This window comes from Desmodus rotundus, chromosome 9 (assembly GCF_022682495.2).
Source record: "Desmodus rotundus isolate HL8 chromosome 9, HLdesRot8A.1, whole genome shotgun sequence".
Lineage (NCBI taxonomy): Eukaryota > Metazoa > Chordata > Mammalia > Chiroptera > Phyllostomidae > Desmodus > Desmodus rotundus.
In genome coordinates, this window is record NC_071395.1 from 62,762,494 (window position 1) to 62,789,729 (window position 27,236).

The following is a 27,236-nucleotide window of genomic DNA, read 5'->3' on the forward strand; positions in this document are numbered from 1 at the left end:
TGTGACCCTGGCTTGTTCCTCTCCCACCCCCTCCAGGTGCTGCCCAGAAACATGCTTTCTGGGCCCGTGTCTGTGGCTTCAACGCCATTCTTCTCATGTGCGTCAACGTCTTTTTCTATGCTTACTTCGCCTGACTACGCCCCTGGGTGGGATGGTGGGAGTCCTCAGAGCCTTTGGGCCCCCTCCCTAATGAGGACACCAAGGCCACAGAGGGCGAATCCCTCACATCTGCATGGAAGCCAAGTCAGTGCCAGGGACTGGCCACGCCAGCAAAGCAGAACCCTGAAAAATCAAGGAGGAAGTGGGAGAAAAGAATGTACACTTCAAAAATGGTAGTCATAATTGGAAAGAAAGTTAGATTTCTGATGGATGTCCTCACACCGTCTGGCTGTTTTATTTGGAGTATGCGGTCCAGGTCAGGAGCAGTACAACCTGCCAGAGCTCAGGGCTCCAAGGCTCTCAGGCTACCCCTGGGTCAGGGGGAGCCCCCACCTCAGGCTCACAGACACCTCCCTGGGCCCCCTACCCCATCTGCTCCCAGCTGCCACAGGAGCCTTCTCTCCCTCCCCCACTCACTGTCCCTGCATCACCAGCTGGGCATTCAAAGTGGTTTCCAGGCTCCCCCCACTCTGCCTACTCCCAAAGGTGTCCAGCTCTGGGCAGGTGTTGCTTAGTAACCCCCTGCTGGGAGCACAGTGGATGCAGACACCCTTTCTTTTCTTAAGCTGGGGCCTCACCCAGGCTGCCCACCCTATTCTAGGGGCTGCTAGACTTCAGACTCCAGCTCAGCCCCTACTTCCCACCAGGCCTGCAGTCCCCAAACTGCCTGGAGTCTGGGCAGAACCTGGGCCTGAACTGAGCCTCTCAGGGAGCTGCGTCCACGGCTTGCCCTCAGTGCTTGTCCATTCTGAGAGGAGCAGCTGCCTCCATTTCTCTCACCACTGAGGCCTCTTCCTCAGGGCCTCCAGCCCTCCCCAAAGTGTCTGCAGTGGGTGGGGTGCTGGATGCCCAAGTGGAGCCTGGAGTTGTTGTGGGGCTGTGGAAAAGTTGGTGTCCACTTGGAGTCTGTCCAGTGAGTCCAGGCCAACAGGTATTCAGAGCCCTTGCCTGTCCCTTACATCTAAGTCACCTCCACAATAGCCAGAAAACTTCAAGGGTCCTTTTGAGGGAGGGGCAGGCAGGCCCAGTGACTGGTCAGTCCAAGGTGAACACACCCAAGCTTTGGGTTGAGCCCCTAATGTACGGAACCTGGGAGCCCTCAACCGTCTCTGAGGATGGGGCCATTGAAGGTTGGAGTGGGCAGGGCCTTGGCCAGCCCACCCTATTATGTCACAAAGCTGGTGACCAGTGGAAACTCTGGGAGCTCCCCCTGCCTGGTGGGCACTGAATGCCATGTTGGTGGTGGGCACCTGGGGGCAGCCCAGTTCATGTGGAGCAGTGGGGGCTGGGCTGGGCGCATAGAGGCCTGGGTTCCTGTCCAAGGCCCTTGGCTGAGCCTGATAGGACCTGGTAGGGGTGTCCATGGTCTCTGTTGGACTTCAGTGTCCTGTGTACAGTCTGCCAACTCTGCCCCCTGGGTCCCACTCTGGTCAGAGGTGCACAGGCTGGACATAGCTCCGTGGGAAGAAACCTATATGCCCGCAGAACCGGCCTCGCCACCAGTGGGGGTCCAGGTGCTCCAGGACCTCGATGATGTCGCCGCGGCGGAAGCTGAGCTGTGAGGAGTCCTGCGCCGAGAAGTCGAACTGTGCCTGGGCAAAGCAGGCCTGGGCTGGCTGCGAAGGGAGGAAGCTGTTAGGGGGGCTCCCCAGGAAGCCCTAACAGAGGTTTGCCTCAGCTTGGGAAGGGCAGGGTGTTCGGAGCAGAACTTGCTTGTGCCTCCAAGGCCAGGTGATGGCTACCACCCATGGGCCTCCTGTTGCCGCCCCGAGGTCTACATGGAACGATACAACTGTCCTGGTGGCTTGGCTGGGCCCTGAGTCCTGGGCTTCAGTGAGGGGCTGTGGTCAAGTCCCTCAGTTTCCCCACCTGTGAAGGGCACCTGGACAAGAGCTATCTGCAAGCATGCCAGCCTGACGCTATGGCAATTGTGCCCAGCACCCAGGGGCTGACTTCCCCATCAGGATCTCTGCTCTGAGCCTTCAGAATCTTACTCAGGACAGCTGATAGGATCAGTGGGCAGGCTGTAATTACTGGTTCTCTGCCCAGGAAGGAGGAGGCGGTGTGGGCCCCAAGATACTGAGCCAGCTCTGGAGTCTCCCCAGAGGGTGGGTGATCCCAGGCTGGGCCAGAGTGAGGTGGCGGGTGTGGGGGAGCCCTCAGGCAGCCCCCAGCTCCATCCTGGCTCCCTCACACTCTTCAAGGTCAGAGCTTACCCAGGCAGAGATGGGGAGGGGAGGGAGGTCTGGGCTACGGAGGCCCAGAGGAGAGCTCACAGCTGGCCTGGCCCCCAGGGTCCGGCCCTGGGGGCTGAGCCACCTGCTGGGCCAGAGGGTGCACCAGTGGGGGTCTCCCGAGGCACTTTCCTGGAATATCAGACCCCAGGGCTCATCCTATCAGACAGAGAAGAAACTGAGGTCCCGTTGAGGGATGAACTAGCCCAAGATCACATGTGGTGGGGTGGCTGAGGTCTAGGAGCAAGGCAGGATGGGAGGCTCCACAGCAGTCCGTCAGCAGCTCCTCAGGCTGTGGCCATGGCCATGGCCATGCTCCCCATACCCTCTGCATAGCCAAGGGCCAGCTGGCCCTGACCTCCAACCCCAGGCCAACACCCCTTCCTGAGGAAAATAACACATTGGGGCTAATAACCCCATTAGCTGCTGCCATCACCCTAATGAGAGCTGGTCTGGGGGCCCCTGATGAAAGAGCTGGCTGGCAAATTGCTGCTGTTGTGAGGACAAGGGTGGCCACCCCCCCTCACACACACACCCTGTGTCTGGCCAGGGCCTCACCCTCACCACCCCACACCCCACCCACGGCTGGTACCTTGGGAGCAGGGAACAGGACTGGGCCTGCCTGGTTTGCAGTCTCGGGTGGGTCACACCACATCCCAGCTTCAGTTTCCTCACCCGTACCACAGGGACAGTAAAGCTCCCAGTGCACAAAGCCCAGTTCAGCACATGTCCCTCAGCAGGCTCAGTGGGTGTCAGTACCTTCCTTCAACATTTACTGAGCACCTGCTGTGTGCCATGCACTACCCAGCCATGGTTTATCCCATGGGATTTTCATCCTGTTCCTCTTCTTCCCTCTTCTCCTCCCCACCCTTGCTTGTTTCACAGCTGTGCCACCAGAACAGAACTGTACGGCCTGGGCCGGACCCTCCTCCCAAGACCTGGGCTACTGGGGGAAGGGAGGCCGGCCCGTGTCTGGCCCCACCAGGCATCCTCACCCTGGGATGGCCCAATGGCGGTGACAGGAGGCACCCACTGCCCTGTCCCTGCCCGCCTACCTTGAGCGGGGGCTCCTCATCCCGCAGGAAGACCTGCCGCTTCTTGGCGATGGTGGTGGTATGGTAGAAGTCGACCAGCTCGTTGAGGGAGTTAAACTTCTCCTCCCACAGGAAGTACTTCCCGGAGGCCTCTCGCAGCACCTTGAAGTGCTGCACCTGGTCCCCGTAGCTGGGAGAGTGAACCCATGGTCACCTCAGACGGCCCCCAGCAGCCAGGGACCACTACCCACCCAGCCCAGTCCTGGGCCTTCCCTGCTCACCACTGTCTGGAGCCAGGCCTTTCTCTTTTCTGGCGAGACCTGGTAAGTGAGGAGAAGGTGCCAGGAGGGACAGTCCCAGGCCCCCTGACCCTGGCTCAGGGTGAGATCTGGTGAGCACCCCCTGGCCATGGCATACAGAATTAAGGGTTTGGACCCTGGACCAGGCCTCTTTCTTGCTGTGTGACTTTAGGCAAATCACTCAATTTCTCTAACCTCAGTTTCCTCGTAGTAACACCTCTCTCTGGGAAAGTGTTCAGAAAGTGCTGAGTATTGTTTATCAGCATTAAGTGGGTTTCTCTGAGACAGGTGACCGGACAGCATTCCCAGCTTCCCTCTCAGCCTGCATTCTTCTCCCTCTGCCCCCCGCCCCCCACCCAGCCCTTGCGGTCCCTTGAGGACTGAATCCCAAGACCACCTGACTCGGTGTGAGAGGAGCTTAGGCATGTTGGAGGCCTCATGTCCTTCCCACCCACAACCACCCCAAGAACCTTCTATGTCTCCCCATTACCCTCGGGATAAAATCTTAACACCTCGGACTCAAGATCTAGCTCTGATTATACGTCCAGCCTCACTACTTTAAGGCACGCCCTGATGCAACCCGTGAGTCCCTTTCTGGTCTCCCAGTCTTTGCCTGGCCTTCTGACCCACAACCACTAAATCCTGGTGCACGCCTTCTAGCTCAGCTGAGGGGACAGCTTGCCTCTCCCAAACCGGCCAGCGGGGTGGGGCCTGCTCTGGCTCAGCCCAGGCAGAGGGGCCTGCCCGGTGCTTTCCCACACGAGGCAGGTCCCACGCCAGGGCAGGGCCTGAAGCCCGGAGGCCGGAGGCGGTGCTGAGGTGTGTCAGGACCACCGGTGGCACAGCCACAGTGGCCCCTCCCTGAGATGGGGGGGCCGGGCCCACCACTCGGGGTGGGGTGGAGCGGGGATGAGCGCATCAGGCCCCTTTCACAGTGGGGAAACGGAGGCCCTGAGTGCCGCCAGGCCCTGCCCAGAGCCACGCAGCAACAAAGGCCACCTCTGAGCTCCTGCATGTTGAGTGTTGCGCTCAGGTGCTCCCCAGCTGGTCGTCACTGTATAATAGCCATCAACATGGATACCAGCCGGGGTGCCTATCATGCCCCAGATCTTGTTGTCCCGAGTCCACTCCCACTCCTCCGTTTCGCTCCCTGGGCTGGTATTCCCCAGGGGCCTCCCCGTCTCATCTGCTCTGCCTGGCCACAGTGGAGGCTCCCTTCCCAGAGCTGCAGCCAGCTCACGGGACTCACCCCAGCCCCCCCTCCAGGCCAGGGTCCACGCCTGCCCAATGGGGTGGGCGCTGACGTACCCCATAGAGAGGTGAGGAAGGCCTGGGGCCAGGAGCCCCCCTGGCCAGGCTGGCGGCCACAGGGGAACACAGAACAGCCCCAGTCCCCACCACGAAGAAGCCAGTTCAGGGACCTGCCCACAGGAGGGTGTGCAGACGGGTCAGCGATGGGGCTGGCAGTGGGAAAAAGGCACAGTCAGGCGTGCGCACTGGGGACAGGGAGGGATCCTCGGAGCAAAGTGGCTCCTTGGCCTCCTGGGCCACAGGCCATGTTCGTTTTATTTGGGACTAAATGAGAACTCAACACCAGTCTGGAAACTTGATAGTAAAAAGAAAAAACACCTCTGGAGTTCTAAATTTAAATTCCGTTAAACGATTTTGGACACAGCACGTTTACAAGCCAGGGTTGGCCGACAGCCTGAGTTCTAGGCAGGCTCACAGTCCACGCATCTCGGGGGCCCCAGCAGGAGTGTGGTGTCCAGTGTCTGTCACGCCGGCCTGCTGCTCTCTGTCCCACCCCTGCCTGTGCCCACTTCTTCTACCTATGCTTCTGGGCCTTGTGCTGCTTTGTTCAAAGTTTAAAGATTTAAGATAAAGAGTTGTTTCAGGTAAACACCCCCCAGTTTGTGGGGTGGAGAGCAAAGTGGGATCCCTGCACCTATCCCAAGTCAAGGGGTCCAAACCACACTGAACTTCTCTCTCCACCTTTAAACACCCCTGCAGGCTTTGCCTATACTATTTCCTCTAAATTCTTCTGGGGTCAAACTTGTACTCACACTTCGAGGTCCCAGTGAAATGGCCCAGCCTGTGCGAGCTGCCTCCGCCAGAGCTGGGGGCTTTGTGGGCTCCTCAGCCCTTGTGCAGCCTTCCTGCGACCAACTGCTCACAATGGCCTGCACACCAGACACCTGGACCCTGCAAGGGCTGGGGGGCAGGACTAGTTCGTGAGGGTCCAGCACCGTCGGGAAAGGCTGGATTCAGGACATGGGGGGTCACAGCCCAAGGCCTACATGCTCGTTGGGGCGCTTTGTCCTTGAAACTCTCCTCTGATGGCTCTGAGGAATTCCAGCCCTCCCAGTGTCCGGGCCCTGAGACAGGCCCAGTGCCTTCCCGTGAGGTGTGTGGACCTCAGGGTTACTCAGAGAGAGTCGGCCCCCAACCACAAGAAGCGAGGCTCTGGGACCAGGTGCAGCAAGGACTCCCAAACCCAAGACAAGGTCACTCGTGTGCCATCACCAAGTTTTGTTCACAGGTGACTGAGCTACTTATGCTGTTGGCTGTGGGACACACCTGTTTGTGTCCCTGGGATGGAAAAGAAGACAGGCATGCTGTGGTACCTCCTGCCCCACCTGGCCTGCCGCTCCCAGGGGTTACAGGCTTCCCTTCAGGCAGCCTCTGAGCACAGCAACTTCCATGGGCCCTGTCCCTATGAGCGATGGTTTCCCAGCCCCTAGACTTTGGCAGTGGTACAGCCAGGTGAGAGCAAAGAGACCAACAGCCAGGCAGGTGGGAGGCCAGGAAATAGGTACCCAGTGACTCCACACCTGAGCTGCCTGGGCAGAGGTGGAAGGCCCCGACTTGGTGCTGGCCCCAAGCAGGGGCCTGTGGAATGGGTGGCCCCTCTCCTCTGGGCAGGGGGGCAGGCGAGGGTGTGGCCCATTGGAAAAATCTCAACTTCAAGTGACCACAACTTTGAACATTTCAGTGTTTGAAGGTTATCCTCAGTTACCTGGAAACTTATTCAAAACAAAGCATTCTTGGATCATATAGGAGGGTCAGGGAGTGAGAACAGGAGGTGAGATGTGGGAAAGGGGAAAGAGATCCAGGAATTCTAGAAACTTTCGACCTGAGAATTCGGTTCGTCCCCTCTCCTACCTGGTCCAAGCCTCCTGTTCTACTGCGAGCTCTGCCCGAGGCTCCGGCTCCGGCTCTGGCTACAGCAGCTGTGCTGGAGACACTGCTGCTGTGAGGCCCCTGAGGCTGCGCCTATCCCCCTCTCCCTCTCTCCAGCAGTCTCTCGCCCAGCCAGCCTGTCTCCTGGATGCCCCAGGCCTCAGCGGTGACTCTCCTCAGGAACCTTTTTCCTTTTGTTCTGCCTGGGCTAGGTTTTGGCTATGCTTGGAGGCAGCTGAGAACACCTTACCCAGGGTTGTCCTGTGGGGACTCTCTAGACCTCCCTCCCCTGGGCCCAGGGGAGGAGCGGGGTAGCAGGGGAACTGAGCCTGGGTACAGGTGATCCCCGAACTGGGAGGGACGGCTTGAAAGCAGACAGCCCTGCTGGGTGAGCCCTCCTGAGATGGAGCAGGGAAGTGCAGCCCAGAGTGGGTCTGATCCTGGGCGTGGCCAAAGGAGGGGCCCAGGATAGCAGACAGTGCCCAGGGCATGTGTGCGTGTGGCCTGGCCCGTGTGTACCATGTGTCTGGTGTGTGCATGTGTCTCTCTCCCTGCACTGCTGGGACTGTCTGTGTTCCCTCTCTGAGCAGCTAGGGCTGTGTCTGTCTCTGTGTGTGTGACCCTTAGACCTGCCTACAGTGGGTTGGGGGCTGGGCTTGGCTTGGACTGTGGAGAAAGCCCAAAGGATCAAGTCAGGCCTGATGCCGGTTCTGCCCAGCAGGTTTTTCTGGCTTGGTGGTGGCAGCAGCAAAGGTGGCAATGGCAGCCCAGAGAGCATCAGACAAGGCTAGGGTAAGGTCGGGAGCCTGGGACAGCCCTGGGCAGGGGCCTGGGTGCCAACTGCCCACTGCACAGTCTCTATCAGGCAGGGCCCTTCTCTAGCCTCAGTTTTCTTATCTGTGCAAAGGGAGGGGGTGGCGCCTGTACCACAGCAGCCTTGAAACAGAAGCAAACAGACCTTGGGAGGGGCTGGGCAGATGGACTCCTCCTGGGTCTTTGGGGCTCAGGGGTGGCAGCAGGAAGTGTAGACCAAACTTATCGGGGCACAGAGGGTCAGTGGGTACTAGCCCTGCTGTTCCTTGCTGTGTGATCACGGACAAGTTACTGCACCTCTCTGAGCTTCAGTTTGTTTTATTTTTGTTTCCCTGTGAACTGTGTTTCTGGGATTACTTCCTCCCTGTCTTTGCATGCATAAGTTGTGTCCCCCACTTCTTTTTTTCTTCACTTTTCCGAGAGCCTTTATCATCTTCCAAGATTTTGTATAATCCACTAGCTGTTCATTGTCTGTAGCCCCAGGAGAACATGAGAGCCCAAAGAACAGGGAGCTTTATCCTATTTTGTTTGTGGCTGAATCCCAAGCACCTGGAACAGGGCCTGGCACATAGTAGATGCTCAGTGAGCAGAGGGGGAGAGGCAACACGTGCACTGACTCCAGGTAACCTCCAGACTGGCAGGAGGCAAACACCTCACTTGGGAACAAACTGCCACTTGCAGCAGAGGGCTGCACAGCAGCCTGGGTTGCAGCGGGGGGCAAAAGGCACACGCTGCAGGCATGGCACCTGGCCCTTGCGGGTGTACTCCTGGAGGCAGAGGGGACAGCCCTCTGTAAACGTGTAGGGGCTCGCCAGCTGTGGCCACTGTTGCCCCATGAGGATGTAAGCTCCACTTCCAACAGCTTTATGGGGCTTGGCATGAGCTTACAGGAGAGGCTAGGCATGGCGCAGGGAGACCCCAGGGGCACGCCAGCGAGGTGGGACTGCACGGCCTGCACAGCTGTTGCCCTTCTGGACAGCCTTCAGGTCCCCGTCTCCATGATGTAGAAGGTACATTACTGTCAAGAGGGAGCGAGAGGGAGCTGCCAGGAGCTCCACAGCAGGTCTGAGCAAAGCCAGGGCAAGCACTGGGCTCCCTCCGTCTCGAGCCACGGCCCAGGGCCAGGGACCACTGTGGCCCTCAGAGTGTCCCTGGACCAACAACTGCTGTAACTGGCACTGTGCAGCACTTGCTCTGGCCCAGGCACCCCACGTTCCATAGCCGTCCATTTCACAGGTGAGGAAACGAGGTTCAGAGGTGACTTGCCCAGGGTTATGCAGCCAGTAGGTGTCAGAGCTGAGGTTCTTGATCAGAAGCCCACACTCCTAGCCACCTACATTCTCTGAGTGTCGGCTTCCTACTCCAGTCACTGCCCAGCTGTCCTCCAAGGACCAGTGGGAGGCCCCCAGGAGAGAGGTGGAGCCCTGGCCCAGCTGGGACCAAACGGGTGGAGGGAGCCACCTGGAGGTGCTGCACACAAACCAGCCCTCAGGGCCCAGGAAGCTCCTGCTGATTCTGACCTCAGCGGTCTTGGCCAGGACCACTAAGGTCAGAATCAGCAGGAGCTTGGGGGAGGTACAGAGGGGCATGTGCAAGGATGTCTCTGAGGAACACTCCTGGACCCGGTCCCAGGACAATGCTGGTGCTGGCTCCCTACTCGAAAATGGCTCCCTAGTATGGCCCATCCCCCTGGTCAAGCCTGCCCCACTGGCCCACTTCTGGGCCTTTGCACAGGCTCTTCCTGCACCTGGCACAGCCTCTTCTGCTCTGTGCTCCAAACTCCTACTCAGGCGTCAGGATCCAGACCTGCCATCACCCCCTTCACCTTGTGGAAGGCAACCGCTGTCACCAAAAGTTCCTTATTCACTCATCATGGACCTCTTGGGCCAGGCTGTGCCTGTGTCCCCACCACATTCCTTGGGCCACTCCACTCCCTGTGCTGCCCCTCCTTGCTTGACACACAATAAGTAGGTGGAGAGGTTTGGGTCTGAACCTGTACACATGGGCAGGCTTGGCTGCATTTACAGAGGGGGCAGTGCAGGAGGCACTAATGGTCCCTGGGTTTGCTAGCAGAGGTGGGAGAGTCGGTGGTGGGTTGGGGATGGCCACCACCGCCCTCAGCTCAGGTTCCAGAAGCCAGTCCAGTGACACCCCTGTGCCTGTGCTTTGCCGGGTGGCCTTGGGCTTTGCAGCTGATTCCAGGAGCCATGCACAGCCAGCCCAGCCCAGCTGGTGGGTGCCACTCGCAGGAGAGGACCTGGACAGCCAGCACGAGGAGAATGACTGTTTCCTGCTTTTGCAGGGAACAGGGTAAGAAGTGGGGGTTGGGCTTGGGCAGTGGGGAGGTGACAGGGGCTCTCAAGACCCCCACAACCCTTCTGGAAGGGAGTCGGGGCCAAGAACTCACAGTTACCCCCACCTCCCACCTACAGTGCTCCCATTTTTAAGATGGGGAAGCAGAGGCTCAAAGAGGGTCAGAGCCTCTCCTGCCCCTCTGGATAAGCAGCTTGTTCCCAAGCAGGGAAAGTGAAGTGAAGAAAGCTGACAGCTGGTTTACACGGTGTGGAGGGGATCAAGCTGAGCATAGTGGTCCCCCACTTGGGTGCCCGCCGGCCCAGACAGGCAGATGGCCACCTCCTGGGGTCCCAGGGTCCTGATCGCGCACCACCATGAACTCCTCACAGACAGGGGCAGCAAGCAGGGCAGGAGTCACAGAGCTCACAGCAGGGCCTGCGGGAGCAGGGAGGTGTCAGCCTGGGCTACATCTCTGCAGAAAGGAGCCTCGTGTGGGCCATCGCGGCCCAGTTTCTTTGGAGATGCCAAGGACACCATGGATGCTCCCTGGCCAAGTCTATCTTTCTCTGCTTCATTGGGACCCCTGGGACCCCACACCCCTTCCCCCAGCCCCAGAGGAGTCCTCTGATTTTTTGTCCTTTGGAAAATCCTCGAGCCACTGGCATGAGCCACACAATCACTGGCAGCCACCGCCACCAGAAGCCACACTGCTGAGCTCCCGGATGCGCCACTCGTCCTTCCTCCCAGTGGCAGCCTGGCCACCCCAGCACTGTGCTTGGCACCGTCAAGGCAGTGCCTCCTCCGTGCAGCCTCAGCAGTCCTGACAGTTGCTATTGCTGGTGGTTCCCACTTCACAGACATATGCCACCTCCCCAGCCCAGCCACTTTTCATCCCCCAGGCCCCAGTCCCCGGCGTTGTCACCTCCTCTTGGGTCCTTGCTGGCCTCCCAGCACTCCTGCTGCTCCTCACAGCAGCCAGGGGCGTTGGCTGAAAAAGGAAGCTGATCACACCTGCTGCCCAAAACCTTCCTGTAGCTCCCTATTGGCTGAGATAAACCAGACCTCCTTGTCAGGGTCTGACAGGCCCACGTCTTTGACTGTAGCCTCTTGCCCTGTCCCCTTGACCCTGCTGCTCCAGTCGTGCCCTCTCCTGTGGGTTCCAACGCATCCCGAGCACCTTCTTGCCTCAGGGCCTCTGCACCTGTTGCTCCCTGTCTGGAAGGCCCTCCTCCCAGGCCCTACTTCCTGGGGACCTGGGCAGCTTCCCCCTCCAGTTCCATAGATGCCACCTCTTCAGACAGGCTGTCCCTGAATTCGTGTGTTTTCTGTCAACTGTTTCCCCAACTAAGCCATACACCCACAAGGGCAGCAATGCTGGTTTTCTCATCGTCATTTCCCCAGCCCCTAGGTAGCATGGCACACGGCACATTGCTGCATGGGTATCCCTCGGATTTAGGCATCTCACCTTGCTGGCCTGGGAAGGAAAGCAGACACTGTGGCTACCAAGCGTGCCTCCTGGGGAGAGCGATTGTTTTGAGCTGGTTATTTTTAAGAAACAAAAGACTCAGGAGGAGCCTTTGACATTCCCTCGAACTGCTTAAAAGAACTTAGACAGAGGATCTACTCCAGGAAGTGGGCAGCCACCACAGATAACTATGGTTTTGCGCGAACAGGTGTGACAGACAGAGAAGAACCTAGCACGGCCCTTTGACCGAGCCCTCTCTGGGCCCCCTTGTTAAAGACCCCAGCAAACATCTGTTTCCCATATGCTCGGGTTGCCACCTGCACAAAGGCAGGCACAGAGAGGTTAGGCGACTTGTCCAACATTACACAGCCAGGAAGTGGCAGAGTCAGAATCTGAACCCAAACAGCCTGGCCCCAGGGTCCATCCTCTCACCTATGTCCCCCTAGAGTGGGACCCTGTAACAGGTGCATCCTGAAAAGCCGCCCTAGTGCCTTTGTGTCTCCTGTCCCCAGTCCCTGGGGACAGGAAAACCACCGGCATCCTCCTTCCTCCCTGGTGAGTAATCTTTTCTTTTTCTCTTTTAGTCTTTTTTCTTTTTTAATGATGAATCTTTGATGGCTCCCTACTGGTCTGAGAACAATGTCCAGACCCTCAGCCTGGCACCTGAGGCCTGGCCCGCAGCCCAAGCCTGCTTTCCAAGCACACCCTTACTGCTCTGGGCCACAGCCTGGGGTATGTGTCCTCCCCTAACCCCCCACGGCCACCTGCTTCCAGGCATTTGCTGGGGCTGGTCCCCTCTAGGGATGCTGTTCCTGTCACTCTAACCTGTGAGCCTGTTGCTTGCTTGGAGACTCAGCTCAGATATCGCCGTCTAGCCTCCCCGCCCCGCCCCCTGCTGCGGTCACCACTCACTTCACAGAGATGGAGAACTCCCCTGGGGAGCTCTCACTCTCCCGGATCAGAAAGGCTCCCAGGAAGTTCCGCTTCATCAGAATCTCTTCGGCCAGCTGCCGGGAAATCCTGCCCGCGTACCACCTGTAGAGAGAGGGACAGGTGAAGGCCTGGGCACAGGGCTGCCTTCTCTGTGCCCAGGTGCTCAGCATGGCTGACCCTCATGGTGGTCCCGAAATGCTGGAGATATGACTGCCCCCATTTCACAGGTGAGGAACCTGAAGCACAGAGAGGCGAAGCATTGAGCCCAAGGTCACGTGCTGTGGCAGGCAGAAGCTGGGACCCAACCCCAGCATTTTGGCTCCAGAGCCCAATCCCTTCCCACCATGTGAGGCAAACGTACCATTAGGAAAACAGAAATAGCAAACAAGCCACAGGGAACTTTCCCCCAGACAACCCCAGAAGAGCTTGTCTGTTTTAGATGATAGAGACTTAAAAGTGGAAAACAGAAAAAAATAAACAATGACAAAAACAATAGCACCTTTGTTCTGGTGATGAAGGATCTCACCCTATACCCGTTTCATGGATGCACAGACTGAGGCCACCTGGACTTTTTCTCACAGGTACAAGTCCCTTTTCCTGCTGACCAGACAGAACTGGGTATACAGAAGGTAACTGATAAATGTTTGGAGTCTTGCAAGACCGCTACCACCCCCAGGATCAGGGAGTGAAAATCTGGGACCCTGCTTCTCCTTCAGCCATGTGCCCCTGGCGGCAGGGCTCCAGGCAGCTCCTCACCCCTACCCCAGGCCCTGCTGATTTGGGCCTCGCTCACCCTCCAAGTTGGTCTCGGACTGGCTTCTTATCCCCAGGGCTTCCACCTGGGACACGGTGTGGGGGAACTAAGGTCCAGAGCAGCCAAAGTCTCATGGCGGGACCAGGGCCCACGAAGGGCAGGCCTGGATCCTCCATTCCTTTTCACGTTTCCCTTCAATGTTTCCCCCACTTCTTTCAGCAAATGTTTAATGAATCTGAGCTTGGCCCCAGGGACAGGTGTGAGATGGCAGGTTTTCTGTCATCTCAGGACGTGGACATGCCCTTGAGCTGAGAGCAGAGGACATCACATCAGGCGTAGTGGCTGGTGGTGTCCTGCCGCCACCACTCTGCGCTCACAGGGTCCTGGGAGGCGGCGCCTGTGCCCGGAGCCCCAGCAGCACACAGTGCAGGCCCTGCGTGGGAGCAGGGGCCCAACAGGACTCCATGTGGGCGGTTCCTGAGGACCTGCATATCTCCAAAGAACCCACAGAACCCCACAGGAGGCGTCAGCGTGTGGGTGGCTATCACCCTCAAAGGGTGTTGCAACCGCACCCTCCAAGGAAGCCGCCCTGCCCCCACCAGAGGGAGACAGAGCTGGTCCTCCCAGGGCACCTCCCTGGGTGCCAGAGAAGCCAGCATTTCCCGCTGCCCTCCAGCCCAGCTCTCTACCGCCAGCGCCACTCAACTGGAGGCCAGCTAGCCTTGTCCTCCCTTTTACCAATGTGGAAACTGAGGCTCAGAGAGGGTCAGGGATCCCCTGAAAGGTTGAACAGTAAGTCCCTGACCTTGGACTCTACCCCAGTCCCAGCTGCTCTTCAGGGATCCACCACCCTCCCTGGCGAGCACCACCTGGGGCCCACAGCACTGGCTTCGAATCCCCCTCTGCGTCCTGCCAGCCGTGTGGCCCTGAACAGGCACCACGTGCGCCCCCCCCTCCCCCATCTCCTTGACCCTCCTTGACCCTCAGGAGGATGAGGGCACTGTTGCGTACATGTTTCCACTCCTGTCAACCTGAGGGGGTTCCCAGCCCTCCTCCACACCTCTGGCTGGGCCTGCCTGCCGCCCTCCCGGGCATACTTCTGCTCTCACTTGCAGGCCCAGCAGAGCGTGCCCTTTCTCTGGGTGGTCCTCCTTGAAGCCCACCGGCCATGCAGCTGAGGCAAGTGCCTTCACGACCCCCCACCCCGGGGGCTCCCTGGTTAGGCAGTAGTGGCAGTGGGTTCTCAGGGAAAGGGTGGGCCTGGTGTGAGGACAAGGCTTTTTGAAAACCCAGCCCTCTTCCCATCCCCGCACCCCCATATCCCCCACACCCTCCTCACACCCTGGGGCCTGATGCGTAGAGTCAGACACTGAGCTGGGACTTCCCCACCGCTATTTTGGGGCCAGGGCAAGCACTGAGGTTAGCCAAGGACAAAATTGAGCATGGCCTTGGGTGGGTTGGTTGAGACCGTGACCCCCATTCCCACTCTGTCCCAGATGCAAGCGGCCAGGGCTGACCTCAGAGACCCCAGGGGCACTGCAGCCTGGAACCCACCCCAGCCCCCAGCAGTCCCAGCATTCTCATGCCTCAGCCACCAGCATTGCCCCACGGGCCCAGCCCAGCACCACACACTCTCCTCAGCTCTTCTTCCCGTCTGCTCGGGCTTCTCAGCAGCTATGAGCCTTCCAGGCTTCTGGTCTCTGCTAGGTTGCTGCTTTCTCCGAGAGGCACCCACCAACTGGCCAGCCCCCAGGGATGGCCCTGCCTGTCCCCAGCTGCCTGTGGATGCCAGGGAGCTGGGCCCCTGCCCAACGTCACACAGCCCAGAGGGACCCTGCAGGGCCTGGGACCAAGGGCTGTAGCCCAGGGTGTCAGCCAGAGGCTGCAGCCTCCGTGGGGGAGGCTGGGGTGCCTGGAGCCTAGGCAGAGCGGGTAGGACCCTGGGTGGGATGGGGCCTTGCACAGTACATGGAGCGGGAGGTGTGGCAGCTTTGCAAGTAACTCAAAGACAGATACAGCGGAAATACCCTCAGGCCCCACCCCGGCCTTGCACTCCCCTTTCCTCTCCCCGCACACTCACACAAGCACTACGGCTCCCAGGTGGCCGACCCAGCCTGCCTGGCCTGGTCACTTGCCTCCATATCTGACTGACTCCCTCCCCCGCTCAGAGGCCTCCATGGTTCCCCGCCACCCCGGACCTGGTATTTGAGGCCCTCCCGCCAGTCCCACTGCCACGCCATGGGCTCTCCCTCACCACTTTCCCTGTCCAGCAGTGTCATTCTCTTTTTCTCCTTAGCTAACTCCAACACATCCTTCAAAGCCTCACTCATTGCCACCTCCCCTGAGAAGCCTTCCTCGGTTAGGTACCTCCATGCTATCTGCCTTCCTGGGCTGTGCTCTCTTTGTGACATGTCTCCCACAGGACAGGGCTGCTCTGACCCTAGCCTCTCACACATGTCCCCAGCTGGGTCCTGGCTAGGCCCCTGGGACCATGGCTAGCTTGTGGTGAGTGGCTGGGAGCAGCTATATCTTGAGGCTACCTCAGCTATCATTTCAAGCATATGTGGTGGGTTTTCCATAGATTCTTGGCCCCTTAGACTCCCCATTCTCAGGGCAACCGTGTTGGTTGCCGCCTACGGAGGGCCCGACTGGGGGCTTCCCTGGGCCAGTGGACCCCAGGCCCTGGGTACTGGCACCCTGAACAGAACTGCCACCCTGCCCTGACCCCAGACCCTGCCTGGCCAATATCCAGCTCTCCCTTGTGCCCCAAAGGCAGGGCCCACAGAGTCTGCTTCCTGCTTGCCCCTCCACCGCTCCACTGCCACCAGACACCCCACCCTTAACGCAGGGCTGAGCCGGCCTCTTAGAGTGATCTCCAGACTCCCCCAGAGATGGGGGCCTCAGCCCTCCTTGTGCTTCAAAAGGGGACCTGAGGAACAGGGGCAGTGGGACCTGTCCAGGGCCACCCCTCAGGCAGCAGCCCGGATGGCTGAGAGCCGGGGGCCGTCCTGTCCAGCGCTCTCCTGGGTGTTCTCTTGTGTTCACTCCTCGGTCCCGTGGCCTGGGCTGGCCCTGACCCTGCTGCCATTTTAGACAGACTCTTGAATCTCCATCCCCTGTCCCCGGCTTGGAGTAGAACCCAGGGCCCCAGACAGATGGACAGGGGCTGAGAATGAGGAGGTTTTATGCCTAAGGGATAGACCAGGCAACAGCCAGGCCAGGTGGGGACATTCGGCGGCAGGGGTGGGGGTGGGCGGTGGGTGCCCTGAGGTCGCAGGGCTTGGGTGATGGCCACTTACGGGTGGGGCTTGACTCGGATGTAGTTCTTGGGAATAAACCCCTCAGAGCCCCGGAGCTCAGCCTTGTACCAGTTCTGGTCATCTTCCATGTTCAGGATCTGCAGGCAGGAGAGACACTGACACTCAGTCACCCAGGAGAGACAGCTGTCACCTGCTGTAGGCTCGTTGCTCAAGTGCCCTGGGCTTCACCAAGCTAGGCCTGCAGCCCGTTTCACAGAGCAGGGAGTGGGGACCTGGCTGAGGTTACAAGGGCCATAGTCCCAGGATAGCCTGTCCCCAGGGGTCACAGCTGCCCTGGTGGGGATAGAGCTGGAGTCTCAGGATCTGTTGCAGACTGTGGGGTTATGGGGGGCAAAGCTGGGGTGCTTCTGTTCCTGAGCTGTGCCCCTGAGCATGGGGGTCTGCGGTATTTACACATTAGGCACTAAGCCATGGGCATGGGCCAGAGTCCCCAGGAGTTCAGACAGCCTTAGCCTGAGCTCAGCGCCCACTGGTAGTCACCTTGAGTCACTTACATTTAAACAGCCTTTCTAGTCTCAATTCCGGGGTGACAGTGCAGCAGGAGGTGGTGGCATTCAGGCACCGAGGAGCATGGGAGCAGACGAGGGAGACCTTGGGCTGGGCTGAGGCTGAGGCTGGCCTGCTGAGGTCACAAGGGCCCTCGCCCATGGTGTCAGACCCCTGTGGCCCCACAGTTGGGCCAAGAGGAACCGAAACAGCCAGAGTGGGGGTGGCGGCTGCCGCAGCGAGCGATCGAGTGGCTGTGGGAGAAGCAGGCACGCCTGCAGCATGGGTACAGCACGTAGCTCCGGGCTCCCTCCTCCCTTCCCTGGGCAAGCTGCCCATGCATTGCCCTGGCTCTCCCATGAGCCTCTGAGGTCATGATCACCAAAGGCTGTTGCTCAGGTGAAGAAGACTCTCCTGTGAGTCTCTCCAGCTCCATCCCAGTGAGGACACTTGCTGAGAGAAGACACTGGAGGTAGGACAGCATCCCAAGGAGGGCACGCTGCGAGAGTCAAGGCGGGGAGGCTGGCACAGAGGCAGCTGCTTGGACAACTTGGTTTTGCCAAGAAGAACTGGGATGGACTTCCTCGGGCTCAGGACGAGCCCTGAGCCAGCCGTGCAGGCAGGCACCCCCTCCCTGCCCCCTGTCTGTCTGCGGGCCCTGCTGAGTCCCTTCCTTCCTGCCTTTGCAGCCAGAGCAGGGTCAGCAGCCCTAGGGACAGGCGGAAGCAGGTGGCTGACTCAGGAAAACTTTTGTTCAAAACAAAACAAATTTCCCAATTTATTAGAAAATTAAAGCCTGTGGGCCTCCTTCCAAAGCCACAGATTCAAGGGAGGAGCCATGGGGCCCAGGGCTCCAGACCCCTCTGGCTGCCCCTGGCTCCCTCTGGAGATTTGGCCTATTCCATCAGCTGAGGAATGGGCACGTCTGGGGCCTGCACTGCGTGGGGCAGTGTCTCATGAGCTATGAAGTCCTGTCTGGATGTGTCGGTGTAATAATATACCTGATCTAGGCCATGTTTTGTTGTATGTTGTTCTGCTTTTCCTATTATCCTCACTCCGAGGACCCAGAAATGTCCTCATTGTTTATGTTAGCTGAATTCTCACTGTCAATGTGGTTCGAAAGCCCTGGGCCCTCTGAGACGTGGGCCCTCCCACAAAGCTGGGAGAGCCACTCCTCCCTGGGGCAACCCTGGCCTCTGCCCCACAGCGCGCTCCACCCAGGATGCGGTGCTCCTGCACTGGGCCCTGGGCAGCGCAAGTGCTCGTCTGCTGTGTGCTGAGCACCTACCGCGTGCCAGGCTCTGTGCTAGGCTCTAGCAATACAGCAGGGAACAAGGGGCTTCCATCCTCCCGAACACAGGTGACAATACACAAGGAAGAAAACAAGTCCACGAGGTAACAATGTAGCAGTAGGTGGTCTGAAAACTCCATAACAGGGTAGCACAGATGGAGGATGTCTGGTTGTGGGCAGGGAGGTTTGCAGCAGGGGTCAAGAAACGCCTCTCTGAGGAGCAGACTGGAGTCACAGGCACAGACAAGAGAAGATGTGGGGGTGGTGTACAAGGCAGAGGGAGCAGCCAGCCAGTGCAAAGGCCCTGCAGTGGGAGCAAGCCCTGTCCCTGGAGCAGGAAGGAGGCAAGTGCATCTGGAGTCGAGGCAGGAGGGGCAGCGAGAGGAATGAGCGGGGCGAGGCTGGCAGGACAGGCAGGGTGGGAGCATGTGGGTCTTGTAGTCCAGGGGAGGCCATTCAGGTTTTGTTTTAAGAGCCTCTGGGGGACATCAGGGGACAGCCAAGCTCTGAGTTATGGCTGCTGTGTGGAGACTGGCCTAGGGGAGGGAAAGGGGCAGGGAGAAGCTTCTCTCCAGCCCAGGGGCTGAGGGTGGAGGCCTGGGGGCCATGGTAGAGGGGTACTGAGAAGTGCAGGATTCGGTGTAGATGTTGGCAGAGTCCCTGACAGGACTTAACCAGAGGGTGCATGTGAGGCGAACAGGGAGTGGTTGAGATGACTCTGAGGGGCTGGGCTGAGGCTGGCAGGCTGTTGTAGCCATGCATGGCTGCGGGGCCAGCTGCGGGGCTGGCTGTGGGCTGGCTGCGGGGCTGAAGGGAGGCCAAGCTCAGGGTGGCCTGTACTAGGTCTGAGGTGCCATCAGCCTTCCCTGTGGAGATGCCAAGGTGGCCATGGGCTCCCCAAGTCTGTCGGGTGCCAGGTTATCCCTGGAGAGATGGGGTGAAGCCACCACCCACATCCCTCCTCCAGCCAGGAGCAACAAGGCTCTGTGCACCCCGTGATGCCCGGCCAGTCAGGGAGTGAGGCTCTATTTCAGGGAAGTGGTGTTTGGGGCCATTTTTCCAGTGCAGGTCAAGGTGCCGCCAAGCTTTTCTCCAGGACCAGGGCTGAGTCGTTCACTGCGGTTCCTGGAGGCTGGAGCACCTAGTGGGCACCTCTACAACAGGGCCCGGCCCACGGGCAGCACTCAGGGAAGGGACACGTCATGCTGTCAGGCTGTACCCCAGCACTGCCGAGGAAGGGCTGACCCTCAGACCTGCGCACGGTGGCCCTGGCCCAGGAGAGGAGGGGGGGCCATGGTCACATTTTTATAGTTATCAGAGAGCAGGCCCAGACTAGTGTGGGTGGGCAAGGCACCTCAGGAACAAAACTTAAGGGAGCTCCAAAAAACTCAGGAATCAAGATCATATTTAAGACAATATGTTAAAAAATAAAAACTAATCAGTTAATAATAATTTCTCAATATGGACACTTGGTGTAACAAATGTACCAGCCACTCATGTAAGATGCTCCTGACTGGGGAGCTGAGTGCAGGCAGATAGGTGTCCCTCTGCACTATGTTCTCAATTTTTCTGTAAATCTAAAACTGTTCTAAAAGGTAAATCTATTTTAAAATGAATGCAAAGAAGATCCACCCAAATCTGAAGTAAAGGCAGGACTTGGCTGCGCACCTGCCCAGCCTCGAGAGTGGGAGCCCCAGCACCCCACGGCCCAGCCCCCAGCCCCAGCTCTTCTGCTGCCGGACGTTGCTCTCCAGCCTTTCTTCCAGGCACGGCCCGTGCTCGGGGGCCACTTTTCCCTCCGCGAAAGCGACGAAAGCGACGTGTGCTGGTTATCTGTCTGGAGCTGACTGTGCACACACATTTGCATTCTGCTTGACTCCACTTACCATTGTGTCGGGAGCATTTTTATGTCATTAAACACGCTCCCCAAATGGCATGTTTAGGGCCGTGTCATATTTTGTGCCATCGCTGAACAGATTGGCTAGCTTGATTCCATGGGACAAATTGTCACCAACATTCCCCTCCTTGGCTCGCTCCGTTTTTCTCCACATCCCGCTTCCAGCTGATAAGCTCTCCATTTACTGGTTTATCTGGCCTGTGGCCCCAGTGACTCTGTGTTTTCTCCCCGCTGCGTCTCCACGACCTTCGAGGAAGGACGCACACGCACCTCGGCTTGTCTGTTTCCCAGACGCACAATTCTGGGTCAGAGGGTGTGGAGATTTTTAAGGCTTTTTATGTTTCCCAAATGCCCTTCAAAATGACTGTGTCACTTTACCTGCCCACCGTCCACATGTAAAGGTACACATTTTCCCACAACCTCGACAACCTTGGAGATTCTTTTAAAAATAGGATTTTGCTTATCTGGTGTCCTTTGTCATGGGTGAAATTGGCCACACACTCGCATTGCTTCTTTGGCAGTTTTCCTTTGCCCATTTTTCTATTCTGCTGTTTGTGATTTTTCTGTTGACTTGTAAGAGCTCTTTCCATATCAAAACCATTAATATTTTGACATTTTTGTCAGGCATATTTTCTTAGTTTAAGCTACCTTTATTTCTTAGGAGACTACAACAGCCCCTCTCCTGCCCCTCGGGCATCTCCCTAAAACACCCCTGGCAAAGCCCTCTGGTGGGCTCGCACTCCTCCCACTCGCAGCGACGCCAGGCCTTTCAAGGTCCTGCTGCCCGCCACCCCAACCCCACCCTCACCTCCTCCCCTGAACTCCCTGCTCTTTAGCCACAGACCTTTCTCTCAATTTTTCACACCTGTGAGCAGGTCTTGCTTCAGGGCCTTTGCACCGGCTGTTTCCCAGCCCAGAGCTCTGCGCTGTTTGCTTGGCCACCCTGAGCATCCCTCAGGGGTCACCTCTTTTGAGAGGCTGCCCTGACGACCCACTGGTCGTTGTGAGTCCCATTTCCCTGTGTTGTTTCTTCAATCCACTCGGCACCTCGTGATGCCACTTACCCTCTGGAATGTCAGCTGTTGGGAACTGCCCTGCCTGGTTTCAGAGGCTGTAACCCCCTATGGTTAAGGCTGAGTCAGAGTTGGGACCATAAGCCACTAAGGAGACAAAGCTTATCTCCCTGGCAGGTGTGCCATCTCTGCCCACTTCACCCTGCTTGGCCCTGAGCTTGACCAGTTAGCCAATGACGGGTAAGAATCCTCAAGGGAGGAGCAACCTAAGACAGGCTCTGGTCACCAGGGATAAGCTCGCAGGGAAAGACTCGGGGGGCTGTGGAAACAGGGGGTGATGGACCCTCGCCCCTCGGCTTTGAAATAGCCTGAGCCCTCATTCTGCCTGCAAGAAGTCTCCTAATCTCATGGCTGCCTTACTTCCCTTGCCTGATTTAAGCCTGAAGCAATAACAGAGGGCAGTGCAGTCCTGTGCTGGGAGGGGCAGATTCCCTGGGGAATCAGGCCTAAGAAAGAATGCATACAATCCTGTGAAACCTGCTTTGTTTATACCCTCAGCTTAAGTGATAAGGGTCCAGACCTGAGATGAGTCTGGCGCCTAAAGTTTTATGGTCCTCTAACTAATTGGCTGTAACTCAGAATAAGCCCTCAAAGTTCTCTGTAAGTCATGTATTGTTTAACCCTTACTGGCTGACAATGATTGATGAGCTTTACCCGTAATCCTATTCGAATGAACCTAATAGAAGCCCATGGAGGGAAAGGCTCCGGGCCCTTCTCCTTTGAGAGATCGGCCACCTCTCCTCCCCAAGCAGATCATGTCTTGGTAAACTTATTCTTCATCCGTGGCAGACAGGGGGGCTGCGCTAAAGCCCCCCGACAGTCAGCTCCAGGAGGGCAAGGGCTTTGCTTTATTTGTTGCTGTGTCCTCAGCACTCAGAACAGTGCCTGGTAAACAGCAGGTGCTCAATACTCAACAGAGAACAGATTGGTGGCTACCAGAGGCAGGGGCAAGGGGAACAGGTGAAGGGGGCCAAAGGTACAAATTCCAGTTATAAGGACAATAAGTTCTGGGGACATCATGTGCAGCACGGTGACCATAGTTAGTCACTCTATTGTCTGAAAGTTGCTGAGAGTAGATCTCAAAAGTTGCCATCGAGAGAAGAAGTATAACCATGTAAGGTGACGGCTGCTGACTGAACTAGTTGTGACGATGGTTTCACAGACATATGGCAAACCATTAGGATATACACCTTAAACACATGCGATCTTATATGTAGTTTTTATCTCAGTAAAACTGGAAAAAATAGCCCCACAATTATTAGTTGAATAAATGAGGGAAAAGGCAACCCCTCCCACTGCCTTCATTCCTCTGTCATTTTTTGAGCTTGAAAAGTCCCCTCCTCGGTTTCCACCCACATGAGGTACAAGTCCCACTGGGAGGGCGTCCCCTCCACCCCCTACCCCCACCCGCACCCCCACCCCCATCTCTGCTAACACTTTAGCCCTCCCTCCCTTTCCTTCCCATTTCCCTTTTCGTATTGAAATCCTACTATGTGCTGGCAGTGTTTTAAGCCCTGCGGCTCCAGCATGATCCCCTGGCCGGGTAGCTCAGTTGGTTGGAGCATTGTCCCAATACACCAAGGGTGAGGGTTCAATCCCTGGTCAGGGCACATATAAGAAGCAACCAATGAGCACACCAATAAGTGGAACAGCAAATCCATGTCTCCCTCCCCCACACTCTCCTTAATCAATTAAAAAAAAAAAAAAAGCAAACACCCCAGGAATTGGCTAACATCTTAGCAAGGGAAATGACTAAGATAAATCTTGGGGTGGAAAAGGTGGCACAGGAGTCTGGGAGGGCAGTGGGGATGTCGCAGTCTTTACAACTGCTGTGGGGAGCCCCACTGACCCACCCCACCTACTATTGGCCGGTCACCCTGAGCCTCAGGTGGAGCCCATCGCTTGCCCTCACCTCATTCCCATCTCCTTGCTGTTCCACCGCCTCCCAAGCCTCAGGTCTGGGTTTAGAGACGCCAAACTGCTCTCAGATTGGTAAATGAGGCCTCTGAACCTGACTTGCTCTCACAGACAGTGCCTGGGCTAGGCCTGCCCTCGTCTCCCTCTGGCCACATGTCCACGGGGTCCCATGGTACTAGCACCAGGGGCACACAGGCATCCTGGCATAGAGAAGGGGGAAGTGGTTCCTTAAGGGCACATGGTTCTTTTCGGGAAATGTCAACCTCCCTGACCCCCAGCCCAGTCCATTTTGCCTCACTAGGGACAGAACAGTTTCCAGACTCAGAGGACAACATTTCAAATTCAACCCCATACTAAACAAGTCATGTCACCTCCCTGTGACTCAGTTTGGCCACCTGTAAAAATGGGGTTGCCAATGCTCTCCACTGCAGCAGTTTACATGGGACACAGGTGCATTGCTGAACTTGGGATTGGACATAGCAGGGTGCCAGCAATGGGGAGCTTCTGTCCCTTCTTGTGCTTGAAGCTTTGGGCCATGAGCAGGACCCAGGGCTCAGGGCTCAGAGCGGACGTGAGACAGGACACAAAAGAGCCAGGAAACCTCCTTGGCCAGTGGACTGGCGAAACTGAGACAGAGAGTTGAACACAGTGGCCGAGCAATTTACAGACAGATACAGAGGGTCACCTCCCTGGAGACAACATCTAGGCCTCAGGTGTGTTTCAGCTCCAGGGCCAGAAAGGCAGCAAAACCAGGTGGGTGAGGCCAGGACCAGCTGCGATGACTAGTGACTCCCTCCCTACCGAGTCACTGACCCAGCAGTGGAGACCGGGACCCTGAAAGGGCACACCTGGAGAGCTGATGCATATTCTGCTGAGACCCTCCCCTGAGACCTCCCCTAAGGTTCTGCCTGCAAGAAAGAGATAAGCCCTGACGCGTGGCTCAGTTGGTTGGGTGTCCTCCTGCAAAGTGAACAGTTGCACATTGGATTCCCGGTTGGACACATGCCTGGGTTGCAGGTTCAGTCCCTAGTGGGACACATATGACAGGCACTGATATTTCTCTCTCTCTCTCTCTTTTTTCCTCCCTCCCCCTCTCTCTCAAAAAAAAAATTAAAATCTTAAAATTCTCCTAAACTCTAAGGCAATGGGCAGCTGGCAGCTCATCCTAGGCTAACCCCCTGAACCTGTCCCCAAAGGTCCCCTTTTCTCTGGCTTCCCAGTGAGCTCAGGCAGCCCAGCCTGGGCTCTCCTGTTGCTTCTTCTATGTAAGGCTCTTCCTTGTTTCACTGTCCCCAGCTTTAATAAATGCACCTCCATAGTCACTTGGACTCATGTTGTGAAATCTTTCCTGTAGGAAGTCAAGAGTCCGCATGCTGCAGCTGGCCCTCGGCAACCCCGCTCCGGGCCGATCCCCTTTGCAGTAACAGGGGACATCCCGTCAAAGGCTCACTGCTGCTGTGCAGACTCAGGCCCAGGGAAGGGGGTGACTTTCTCAGCTCGGGGCAGCTCCAGTGCCTGAGTCTTGGCATGGCCACCCCTGAATCCAGCCCCTTAGCAGACTTGCAAGCAAAGACCTTTCCGGGGAGAGAGACCCCCAAAACCCTTCTGCCTGGATCGCCCTTGGAAGGCTGCAATGCTCATTTTGAAAGCCTGGACAAACAGAAAGAAGTGATGGTAGGAATGACTCTTTTCCCTTTTCTCCATTCTGTTGGGAAGCTCATTCCTGACACTTAAATCACTATTTTCACCCCAATAGGTTAATGTGTGTACTTTTTACTTTCCTAAGAACTTCCTCTTTCCTCCTTCTCTCCCTCCCCCAACCCTTCTCTCTCTCTGTCTCTCTCTGTGTCTCTCTAGTTTCAACAACTGTCTTCTCAAATTCTTCCCTGGAAAACTGGGCATTGAACCAACTCCTGCTAGGCGCTGTACTCATGTCTCCTCAAATCCTCACACTGGCCCTCAAAGGAGGGACCATTAAAGACCTCCCCATTTCCTAGAGGGGATAACTGAGGCTTGGAGGGAAGAGATGGCTTATCCTGAGTCACACAGCTGATGACTGGAGAAGCTGCCTGTCCTTTTCCACACACGGGACTCTTTTTTGGGGAGCTGTCCTGGGGCCCTGGTTCTTAACCTCCCCATCCCACGTGGGTCCCACTCAGCCCACTCTGGCCATCCTACCTTGAGTGTGTCCCCCTTGTTGAAGGCCAGTTCGTCGCTCTCTGTGGCCTGGAAGCTGTACAGGGCCACCGACTCCATTCTATTGCCCGGGAGCCCAGCAGCCCAGTTCAGAGCAGGGCTGGCAGCTTCCTGCTTCCTCTGCAGTCAGGGCTGTCTTCCTTTGTTTTGAGAATGTGTTTGTTCTTTTGAAGCTGAGACTGAAACTGCCCCTGACGGAGGAGAAACAGGAAGCACAGATATATCACAGAGCCAGGGTGGGGGGTGGGGGGGCTGGCCCACCCTTACCTTAGACCCTGAGGCAGGTGTGGCTCTTGGCGAGACCCCAGTAGCCACGGGAGTGGGTCTCTCTCCTTGTATCCGTGTCGTAGACGATGAAACTGAGGTCTCCTGAGGAGAATGCTGCAAGGCCATCCCGGCGCTCAGGCATTGGCCCTTGTGGTCCCAGCCACCCCCACCACTTCGCCACTCTGTCTACCACATTTGCTAAACTCCAGTGCCTCCCATGACTTCCCAATGCTTACTACCTCAACCCCAAGCTCGTTTCCTGGCATTCAAGGCCCTGCCAAGCCACTGCCCCACACACCTGTCCATACTCACATTTGTTTCTTTTTTTTTTTACATCATACTATCTCGTTAAATCTTTAATAATAAAATCCCATTAATCTGTCACATGCCACATCATGATTAGCTTTCTACAAACAGCTTTGCTTTCTGTGTACAAATCAATGTTAGTGAAATTTAAAAAACTGTACTAGGCAAAGAACTTTATTAACCTTTGTTTCAAACTTTATTCCCAGGCTTCTTCAGCTTAATTAGCTGCAAAGGACAGCTTGTATGTGTGTAAGCAAAACCTGAAAAGAGCTACAGTGGGCAAGGGACTAGGGCTTAAAACTATCAGAGAGCTAGATTTTGTCAGATCCATGAACGTAATTTGAATATAAATAATATAAAATAGCAGCTCTCAGCAACTTCTTCAAGTTTATCCTCTTCAGAAGTTGACTCCGTTCAAGTTTGCTTCATTCTTGGAAACCTCGTCAAACCTCCAGAAGAGTGGGAACTTCATCCCCCTCTCCTGTAGCAAGTGGTGTTTTTCCATCCACAGGTTGCTCGGGCAGAGCTTGGGCTGGTCTCCACCACCCAGCCTGGCTGTGTGCACCGCGCGGCCATAGGACGCAGCGTGGCCCGAAGGCAAAGTGTTTGCTGCCGGAGGTGCCTGAACTTTAGGGTTGTTGAAGTCGATCACCGTTCCTTCATTTGTGAACATATTTGCCTCTTCAATACCAGGGATATTGTTCACCCTTCACTTCTGTAAGGACAACTGAAGATTTTTATCATCTGCTGAAGCTGCTCTGTGAACCACTTTCTTCTTCCTACAGGCAGTTCCTTTCCCACCACTGTGCATGGGTGCCCGCAGCCGGGCGAGTTTCTCCCCGCTCGGGATACTTCCTTCCGTCTTATTGGGGAGGAAACAGGGCTGCGTGGGGACGGGGAGCCTGGCTTGGTGCTCAGGAGATCTTGGGCAGACTGGCTGAGAATAAGCGTGCACACGCGGGGATGCAGAATGGCAGCTGGGGCCACATGTTGTCACTCACCTTCCCTCTAAACAAACCTGGGCTCAGCCCCCACAGGGGACACACCACACTGTCATATCAGCTCTGGGCTCTGCACTCGCAGGTGCACCCGGCTGGGGCCTCGCCATCTCTCTCCCTCCAGGAGACCCCCATCTGTCTATCAAAGCCCAGCTCAGAACCTTGGCTCCTCCTTCCCAGCAACAGAGAGCCACGGTCAGAAAGACCTGCAGGTGAACCTGGACCTTTGCTTCTGGCTTTGTTGCAAACTGTGCGTCTGTGTGGCGATGCTGACCCCGTTGTGTGAGTGTTGGGGGAAGCGGCAAACACGGGGTGCTGT

At 57.1% G+C, this 27,236-nt stretch overlaps 2 protein-coding genes and 1 pseudogene across 4 annotated transcripts in view; 1 reads left to right on the top strand and 2 right to left on the bottom strand.

Moving 5' to 3' along the window:
* Positions 1 to 378, top strand: part of SLC5A10 (solute carrier family 5 member 10) — a 69,869-nt gene extending 69,491 nt beyond the window's left edge. For all 3 annotated transcript variants that reach the window (XM_045198847.2, XM_053910371.1, XM_045198848.2), the window contains one exon: positions 37 to 378. In XM_045198847.2, the coding sequence (XP_045054782.1) occupies positions 37 to 134 (98 nt within the window). In that variant the 3' untranslated portion in view covers positions 135 to 378. The remainder of the gene's footprint in view (positions 1 to 36) is intronic.
* GRAP (GRB2 related adaptor protein) lies at positions 369 to 25,556 on the bottom strand. Its single transcript, XM_024564652.3, has 5 exons — positions 25,329 to 25,556; positions 16,466 to 16,563; positions 12,392 to 12,514; positions 3,449 to 3,617; positions 369 to 1,775 (listed from the first exon to the last, which is right to left on the bottom strand). Exons 1-5 carry the CDS (start codon positions 25,404 to 25,406, stop codon positions 1,590 to 1,592), a joined length of 654 nt encoding a protein of 217 aa, XP_024420420.1. The 5' UTR covers positions 25,407 to 25,556; the 3' UTR covers positions 369 to 1,589.
* Positions 25,557 to 26,316: 760 nt separating this feature from the next.
* LOC112308795 (transcription factor BTF3 homolog 4 pseudogene) lies at positions 26,317 to 26,916 on the bottom strand (annotated as a pseudogene).
* Between the last annotated feature and the right edge of the window lie 320 nt (positions 26,917 to 27,236).

Coding starts and splice junctions, on each gene's coding strand:
- GRAP (XM_024564652.3), bottom strand. CDS start 25,406: ATGGAGTCGGTGGCCCTGTACAGCTTCCAGGCCACAGAGAGCGACGAA. Junction 3,618..12,391: donor GAGTTCTCCATCTCTGTGAA/GTGAGTGGTGAC, acceptor TCACTCTCCCAG/CTACGGGGACCAGGTGCAGC. Junction 1,776..3,448: donor ATGAGGAGCCCCCGCTCAAG/GTAGGCGGGCAG, acceptor CTCCCTTCGCAG/CCAGCCCAGGCCTGCTTTGC.